General features: G+C 52.9%; 1 protein-coding gene across 1 annotated transcript in view; it reads right to left on the bottom strand.

The window, feature by feature from the left end:
* The window catches only part of LOC139250304 (SWI/SNF-related matrix-associated actin-dependent regulator of chromatin subfamily B member 1-like), a gene marked incomplete at its 3' end in the record, with an annotated part of 35,519 nt that extends 27,334 nt beyond the window's left edge, over nucleotides 1-8,185 (bottom strand). Inside the window, exon 1 of the mRNA XM_070872797.1 lies at nucleotides 7,923-8,185. Coding sequence (XP_070728898.1) covers nucleotides 7,923-8,096 — 174 coding nt within the window. The remainder of the gene's footprint in view (nucleotides 1-7,922) is intronic.
* Between the last annotated feature and the right edge of the window lie 1,478 nt (nucleotides 8,186-9,663).

Below are 9,663 nucleotides of genomic sequence, written 5' to 3'. Positions count from 1 at the left end.
CTCTCCATGTAACTGAAGTCCCACATCCCCGGTACCATTCTGGTCAATCTCCCCTTAACCTTCTCTGCTCTAAGGAGAACAATCCCAGCTTCTCCAGTCTCTCCATGTAACTGAAGTCCCACATCCCCGGTACCATTCTGGTCAATCTCCCCTTAACCTTCTCTGCTCTAAGGAGAACAATCCCAGCTTCTCCAGTCTCTCCATGTAACTGAAGTCCCACATCCCCGGTACCATTCTGGTCAATCTCCCCTTAACCTTCTCTGCTCTAAGGAGAACAATCCCAGCTTCTCCAGTCTCTCCATGTAACTGAGGTCCCACATCCCCAGTGCCATTCTGGGCAATCTCCCTCTGCACCTTCTCCAAGGTCTTCACACCCTCCCTAAAGTGTGGTGCCCAGAATTGGACACAATACTCCAGCTGGGGCCTAACCCAGTGTTTTATAAAGTTTAGCAACAACTTCCTTGGTTTTGTACTCCATTCCTCTAGTGATAAAGCCAAGGATCCTGTTATGTTCAGAATAACTCCACAAGACTGTATACTGTAAGATCAAACCATTGTGACCGTGGTCCCTTTAATGTAACTCCAGAGTGAGGAAGCAGCATGGTAGACTGCCTTTTATAGTTGCTTGCCCGGGGTGTACAGGTGACCCTTGGGTCTCCCACAGGTGTGCCCCCTGGTGGCAAGTCTTACACATTGGTGAGGTTTGCATACATAACAGATCCCATATGCTTTTTTCTAACGACCTTCCCAACCTGCCCTTTCACCTTCAAAGACCCTGTGTGCGTACACCCCCGGGTCCCTCTGTTCCTGCACCCCCGCCCCCCCCCGGTAAAATTGTTCCATTTCATTCCTATATTGCCTCTCCTCATTCTGCCTACCAAAATGCACTACCTCACACTTCTCTGCCTTTGCGGATACGATTTTGCAATTACGTAAAAATATCAACTGGTCCACAGAGCACGACACGATCACAGGTTTTCACCAACAGCAAGATACTTGACACAAACCCTTTAAATATTGTACAGCTTAAACGTCAGAACGTAAGAAATAGGAGCAGGAGTAGGCCATTCGGCCCCTCAAACCTGCTCCGTCGTTCAATGAGATCATGGCTGATCTTCGAGCTCAACTCCACTTTCCCGCCCGATCCCCATATCCCTTGATTCCCTCGGTATCCAAAAATCTATCGATCTCGGCCTTGACTATTCTCAACGACTGAGCCTCCACAGCCCTCTGGGCTCGAGAGCTCCAAAGATTCACCACCCTCTGAGTGAAGAAGTTTCTCCTCATCTCAGCCCTAAATGGCCGACCCCTTATCCTGAGACTGTGACCCCTGGTTCTAGGCTCTCCAGCCCGGGGGAAACATCCTCCCTGCATCTACCCTGTCAAGCCCTCTAAGAACTTTAGGCCGTGATTTTACTCACCTCGGCAGGTCTGTGGCGGGCGATGTTGGTGACGCGTCCCAGTGCATTAAATGACTTTCTGTCGATTCGGCCTGTTAAGCTCCGCCCAGCGCGCTTCCCGGCCAATTAGAGGAAGCAGGTCTGGTGACGTCACATCATGACGCGCCACCGGCCGCTTTCCTTAAAGGGACCATGGCCACATTTGTCTTGACATTTGCGCTGCCAGTGTTCTACAGCATTGAGGTGCTGCAATCACTGGCAACAACTGCACAAGGGGCGCAGGGCTGCACCCAGGCTCTCCTATGACAGCACGCAGGGCAGTCCGCTTCCCTTCCCGTGGGCGGAAGACACCTCCCCAGGACACCAACGCCGTCTGGTTGCACATGGCACAGGAGGGCACAAGCAGGGATGTGGTCAGGAGGACCTGGGTGCAAGTGACACAAACCTTTCAATGATCTCAGCAGATCACGAAACGTTAGCACAAAGCCACACTCAACCTCATCCTGCTGTGCCTCTCATCACATCCCCCATCACTCTGCCCTCCCTACCCTACTCCTGCACATCCTTACTCACACCGACTTACCTTGCACCTCCACCCTTCCCTCTCTACCTATATTATCACTTCCCCATCTTACTAGCCATCCCTCACACTCACCCTCACCTTAGTGCAAGCATACCAAGTAACAACACACAAGGGTAGGTGTTTGAGTGTATTATGCAATGTTCACGTCAAGTTTCGGTTAATGTGGTTTTCAACATGGAAAACTTTATTTTCAACACTGTCATGTATTCAACCAGCATTGTAACCCATGTATAATCTGACCTAAGTTGTACACCGTGAGAACAATGACCACTAGGTGGTGAACTTGTGGGAGACACTCCTAACCTGGACCTTCAGGTATAAAAGGGGAATCTCCACCCACCTTCATCACTTGAGTGCTATGAAATAAAGGACAGGTCACAGACTGACCTTCTCTCAAGCATGGGCCTCGTGTGCATTTATACTGTGTAGTAAGGACCTATCAATGGCGACGAGAAACTGGGATTTAAACCACGCGAGCATGGCCACTAGCAGAACAGACGAGAGGTACTGTGTTAAGGAATGGTTGGGACAAAGATTCAACATTGTTAAAGCAGCACACAGTTCTCCAGGCAGACAAGGGCAGTCAGGCATGCCCCAACATGTAGTCGAACCCAGAGGGGGAGTTCGACAGAGACAATGGCTAGCTGAACAGCGATTCACGCCATTGCAAGGGACAATGCGGCCAGTAATGGGGCCATCAACACCTGTTAATGGCGCACTCAAGGACAATAACAGGGGCAGTCAGGGACGATCGACTGGCAAGGGATCTTTTGTTTCAAACAGCAGCTCATGCTGGAGGATTGGAGGCACACACTCAGCCGGAGTTTGCAGAGATGAGCAAAATACCTGCAGAAATTGCAGAAATGGACACTGGGGGAAATCGCTGGAAGCTGAAGTTCAGCGAGTTCATGTGGAGCACGTATACAGTTCATACACCAGGACGCCACCGATAATGATGAAAGTGCTCCTCAATGGCATCCCAGTATCAATGGAGCTAGACACGGGGGCCAGCCAGTCCCTGATGGGTATCAAACAGTTCGAAATGTTGTGGGCGTCCAAGGCCAGGAGGCCAAAATTATCGCCGATTCACGCACAGCTACGGACATATACAAAGGAGATCATTCCGGTGCTAGGCAGCGCCATGGTAGTCGTGACCCACAAAGATTTGGAGAACAGGTTGCCACTCTGGATTGTCCTAGGGGACGGTCCCGCACGACTGGGGAGGAGTTGGCTTGCTGTCATGAACTGGAAATGGGGCGATGTCAATGCAATTTCCTCTGTGGAGCGAGTATCATGCTCACAGATCCTGGACAAATTTGACTCATTATTTCAACCCGGCATTGGAACTTTCATGGGGGCCAAGGTAGTGATTCACATAAACCCGGACGCCAGGCCAGTACACCACAAGGCCAGAGCAGTGCCGTACGTTATGCGGGAAAAGATAGAAGGCGAATTGGACCGCCTGCTGAGGGAAGGCATCATCTCGCCAGTCGAATTCAGTGACTGGGCGAGCCTGATCGTGCCGGTGCTCAAGGCGGATGGGTCGGTCAGGATATGTGGAGATTACAAGGTCACCATCAATCGGGTGTCACTCCAAGACCAGTACCGAGAGCGGAGGACCTCTTTGCAACGCTATCCGGTGGCAAACTTTTTACAAAATTGGACCTGACCTCAGCTTACATGACCCAGGAGCTGGCGAGTGAGTCGAAGAAGCTGACCACCATCACGACACACAAGGGGTTGTTTGAGTACAACAGATGTCCGTTCGGGATTCGCTCGGCCGCCGCGATCTTCCAACGAAATATGGAAAGCCTCCTCAAGTCGATTCTAGGGACGGTGGTTTTTCAGGACGACATCCTCATTACGGGTTACGATACTGAAAAACACCTCCACAACCTGGAGGAGGTGCTACGCAGACTGGACCGGGTAGGGCTGCGACTGAAAAAGGCGAAGTGCGTCTTCCTAGCTCCAGAGGTAGAATTCCTGGGGATGAGGGTAGCAGCAGACGGGATCAGCCCTACTGCATCCAAGACGGAAGCGATCCAGAGAGCACCCAGACCCCGTAACACGACGGAGCTGCGTTCATTCCTGGGGCTCCTGAACTATTCTTCCCAAATTGAGCACGCTGCTAGAGCCGCTACACATGCTCCTACGCAAAGGTCGCGAATGGGTCTGGGGGGACAGCCAGGAAAGGGCTTTTAATAGAGCACACAATTTGTTATGTTCCAACAATCTGTTAACGCTATATGACCCATGTAAGAAACTTGTGTTAACGTGCGATGCGTCGTCCTATGGTGTCGGGTGTGTGTTGCAGCATGTCAATGCCAAGGGTCAGTTACAGCCGGTAGCTTATGCCTCCAGGAGTCTGTCCCAGGCAGAAAGGGGCTACGGGATGGTAGAAAAGGAGGCGCTCGCATGTGTATATGCGGTAAAGAAAATGCACCAGTACCTGTTTGGCAGGAAATTTGAGCTGGAGACAGATCACAAACCCCTAACGTCCCTTTTGGCCGACAAGAAGACCATAAATGCAAACGCATCGGCCCGCATACAGAGGTGGGCACTTACGTTAGCTGCCTATGACTACACAATTCGGCACAGACCGGGCACCGAAAACTGCGCCGATGCACTCAGCAGGCTCCCACTAGCCACCACTGAGGGGGCCAACCAGCATGCTGCTGAGATGGTCATGGCTGTTGAAGCTTTCGGAAGCGAAGGCTCACCCGTGACAGCCCGTTAGATTAAAGTCTGGACAAATCGAGACCCGCTATTGTCTCTAGTCAAGAAATGTGTCCTGAATGGGGACTGGGCAGCTACGTACAGGGCATGCCCTGAGAAATTTAAACCATTTCACAGGCGCAAGGATGAACTCTCGATTCAGGCCGATTGCGTACTGTGGGGAAACTGCGTAGTCATGCCCCAGATGGGCAGAGAGGTGTTCATCAGAGAACTCCACAATGAGCACCCGGGCATTGTCACGATGAAGGCAATTGCCAGGTCACACGTTTGGTGGCCAGGGATAGACACAGATCTGGAACTTTGTGTTCGCAGGTGCAACACGTGTGCCCACCTGGGCCATGTGTCCAGGGAAGCCCCCCTTAGCCCCTAGCCATGGCCCGCCAAGCCTTGGTCACGCATCCATGTGGACTATGCAGGTCCTTTCATGGGGAAAATGTTTTTGGTTGTAGTAGACAAATGGATCAAGTGTGACATTTTAAATTCAAGCACATCCTCTGCCACGGTAGAAAGTCTACGGGCAATGTTCGCCGCCCACGGTCTACCGGACATCTTGGTCAGCGACAATGGCCCGTGCTTCACAAGCACTGAATTCCAGGACTTCATGGCAGGCAATGGAATTAACCATGTTAGAACGGCACCGTTCAAGCCGGCCTCAAACGGCCAGGCAGAACGAACAGTGCAGATAATCAAACAGGTGATGCTCAGATTCCAAGGGGGTTCCCTACAAACCTGCTTATCACGCCTCCTGTTGGCCTATAGATCCCGACCACACTCGCTCACAGGGGTTCCACTAATGAAAAGGACGCTCAAAACCCGATTATCCCTTATACACCCCACCATGAAAGAAATTGTCGAGAGCAGGCGCCAGTCACAATATGACTACCATGACAGGAATACGAGGGCGCGATGTATTGATGTAAATGATCCTGTTTTTTTCCTCAACTACGCTGCAGGGCCCAAATGGCTCGCAGGCACTGTGGTTGCCAAAGACGGAAATAGGATTCTAGTAGTTAAACTTACCAATGGACAAATCTGCCACAAACATGTGGATCAAACAAAAAGGAGGTTCAGCAACCCCATAGAAGAAGCAGAGGAAGAACACGATATAGAGTTCACTCCACCACAGGTGACCGAACACAGGAACCAAAGGGAGGAGAGCCCAGTCACTGTGGGCAGTCCGGACAGGCCTGAGGCACCGCAAACAGCAGACACTCAGGCCAGCGCCCAACAACCGGAGCCCCAACTCAGGTGCTCTACAAGGGAGCGTAAACCACCAGAGAGACTCAACCTGTGATCCCAATAAGACTTTGGGGGGGAGGTGATGTCATGTATTCAACCAGCATTGTAACCCATGTATAATCTAACCTAAGTTGTACACTGTGAGAACAATGACCACTAGGTGGTGAACTTGTGGGAGACACTCCTAACCTGGACCTTCAGGTATAAAAGGGGAAGCTCCACCCACTTCCATCACTTGAGTGCTAAGGAATAAAGGACAGGTCACAGACTGACCTTCTCTCAAGCATGGGCCTCGTGTGCATTTATACTGTATAGTCAGGACGTATCAAACACTTTGCGTTCTTAGACAGATCTGTGTGCACCTTTGGAAGTGGCTTAGTGAGTTGCAGTGAATGGTGAGACATAACGATACCCCCCGCAATGGTGATGAGTGTGAAAGGAATGGTTTGGGTATTCCCTCAGTACTGCCCCTCCGACAGTGCAGCGCTCCTTCAGTACTGCCCCTCCGACAGTGCAGCGCTCCCTCAGTACTGCCCCTCCGACAGTGCAGCGCTCCCTCAGTACTGCCCCTCCGACAGTGCAGCGCTCCCTCAGTACTGCCCCTCCGACAGTGCAGCGCTCCCTCAGTACTGCCCCTCCGACAGTGCAGCGCTCCCTCAGTACTGCCCCTCCGACAGTGCGGCACTCCCTCAGTACTGCCCCTCCGACAGTGCAGCGCTCCCTCAGTACTGCCCCTCCGACAGTGCAGCGCTCCCTCAGTACTGCCCCTCCGACAGTGCAGCACTCTCTCAGTCCTGCCCCTCCGACAGTGCAGCACTCCCTCAGTACTGCCTCTCCGACAGTGAGGCACTCCCTCAGTACTGCCCCTCCAACATTGCAGCACTCCCTCAGTACTGCCCCTCCGACATTGCAGCACTCCCTCCGTATTGCCCCTCCGACAGTACTGCCCCTCCGACAATGCAGCACTCCCTCAGTACTGCCCCTCCGACAGTGCAGCACTCCCTCAGTACGGCTCCTCCGACAGTGCAGCACTCCCTCAGTACTGCCCCTCCGACAGTGCAGCACTCCCTCAGCCCTGCCCCTCCGACAGTGCAGCACTCCCTCAGTGCTGCCCCTCCGACAGTGCAGCACTCCCTCAGTACTGGCCCTCCGACAGTGCAGCACTCCCTCAGTGCTGCCCCTCCGACAGTGCAGCACTCCCTCAGTACTGGCCCTCCGACAGTGCAGCACTCCCTCCCTGGAGTGTCAGCCTGGATTTATGTGCTCAAGTCCCTGGAGTGGGACTTGAAGGACATCTCCTGCAGTATTTATTCAGGATCTCTCACAGACGCTAGTGAGAGTGGGTTGAATATCCTGCAGTGTTTATTCAGGATCTCTCACAGACTGTAATCTCTCCCCCCCCCCCCCCCCCCCGCCCCCATGCCCCATTATATTTCCTGCTCCTTGTGCATGGGAGATTAAATATGTCAGAAATGATGTGAATTAAATCAATGGGACGGGGGGGCGCAAGGGCTCACCAAAACAAGAGAATATAACGGGACCAAAAATTGCAAATGTATAAAGCCCTTGTTTTTTTTTTGCGGGGTGGGGGGTCACATTTCAGAGAACATTTCCAATCCAGGATCTGGGAAAGGAGGGAGGGAGGAGAACGAACCATTCTCTGGGTTTTTTTTTGCAATGCAGCAGATCTGCAGATATTCAGCTTCCTTCCACAGTGTGGATTTCACCCCGATCTCCACACCAGCACCGTGGCTGCAGCAGGATTATTTCCGCATTTACAGCGTAAACAAGGCTTTCCCTTCACTGGCACAAGCTGGATCTGTGTGCATGCATTTCTCATGGTGATTTTTTTTTTAGATGTTATTGTTTTGCATTACAGCTGATCAGACCAAACCCTTTCTCTCTCTCTCTCTCTCTGTGCCAGTGTTGTGTGTGTGTGTGTCTATTTTGCAAAAAGCACTCACCTCGGATCCAATCATGAACCAGTCCCCCGCCTCCTCCAGTTGAAATTTCACAGGCTTCAAGCCGAAGGTTTTGCTCGCCGCCATTGAGTCAGGAGAGAGAGAGAGAGAGAGAGAAGGAGAAAAGGAGAGAGAGACAGAGACACAAAACGCTGGCAGAATGTTAATGAAAACCATGCACACCTCCAGCAAGTGCACATCCAGCCAATTGCAAGGCAGGCTGCAATCTAACCACTCAGCGCTGGGGAATGAATCCAGCGCAGTGCTTGAAGGACCTCAACACACTGCCATCCCACCTCACACACAGCGCCAGTCCACTGCAGTGCAAAAATGGGATCTCACACAGGCACAGGCATATCCCAGTCACAGCAACTTGCATTGAGGTAGCGCCGATCGAGTCAAAAGCTTGTGGGTGGCAGCACCCCCGCCACCCACCGTACTCCGTCAGAGGGGCATTACTGGGGGAGTGCGAGAGTGCTGCACTGTCGGAGGGGCAGTACTGAGGGAGTGCTGCACTGTCGGAGGGGCAATACTGAGGGAGTGCTGCACTGTCGGAGGGACGGTACTGAGGGAGTGCTGCACTGTCAGAGGGGCAGTACTGAGGGAGTGCTGCACTGTCGGAGGGGCAATACTGAGGGAGTGCTGCACTGTCGGAGGGGCAATACTGAGGGAGTGCTGCACTGTCGGAGGGGCAGTACTGAGGAGTGCTGCACTGTCAGAGGGGCAGTACTGAGGGAGTGCTGCACTGTCGGAGGGGCAATACTGAGGGAGTGCTGCACTGTCGGAGGGGCAATACTGAGGGAGTGCTGCACTGTCGGAGGGGCAATACTGAGGGAGTGCTGCACTGTCGGAGGGGCAATACTGAGGGAGTGCTGCACTGTCGGAGGGGCAATACTGAGGGAGTGCAAGAGTACTGCACTGTTGGAGGGGCAGTACTGAGGGAGTGCGAGAGTGCCGCACGGTCGGAGGGGCAGTACTCAGGGAGTGCTGCACGGTCGGAGGGGCAGTACTGAGGGAGAGCCGCACTGTCAGAGGGGTGGCACTGAGGGAGAGCCGCACTGTCGGAGGGGCAATACTGAGGGAGCCGACCGCACTGTCGGAGGGGCAGTACTGAGGGAGCGCTGCACTGTCGGAGGGGCAGTACTGAGGGAGCGCTGCACTGTCGGAGGGGCAGTACTGAGGGAGTGCTGCACTGTCGGAGGGGCAGTACTGAGGGAGTGCCGCACTGTCGGAGGGGCAGTACTGAGGGAGCGCTGCACTGTCGGAGGGGCAGTACTGAGGGAATGCTGCACTGTCGGAGGGGCAGTACTGAGGGAGTGCGAGAGTGCTGCACGGTCAGAGGGGGTTACAGAGTTAGGAAGGGGTGTAGGGCTGGAGGAGGTTCTAGAAACAGGAACATTGGAAGAAGAGCGGGAATCCTGACAATATTTATCGCTGAACCAAAATCACTAAAACAGATGATCGGGTCATTATCACATTGCTGTGTTATTTGATGGCCACGTTTCCCACATTACAACAGTGACCACACTTCAAAAGTACTTCATTGACTATGGGGCGCTTTGGGACGTAATGAGGTGGTGAAACGTCGCTAAGTAAACACAAGTTCCTTCTTACTTCTGAGAATTTGAGCTGCCCTTCCCCCCCCGCAGCAATGTTTAAGAACAAAGAATAAACTTGCATTGAATGAAACCCCGACTGTTTTGAATTACCCATTTGCAACATCTGCAGTGATGTGACCTCTTGT

Source organism: Pristiophorus japonicus, unplaced genomic scaffold, assembly GCF_044704955.1.
Source record: "Pristiophorus japonicus isolate sPriJap1 unplaced genomic scaffold, sPriJap1.hap1 HAP1_SCAFFOLD_369, whole genome shotgun sequence".
Classification (NCBI taxonomy): Eukaryota; Metazoa; Chordata; class Chondrichthyes; family Pristiophoridae; genus Pristiophorus; species Pristiophorus japonicus.
The sequence above is the reverse complement of the archived record's forward strand: the minus strand, read 5'-3'. Positions and strand labels throughout refer to the sequence as shown.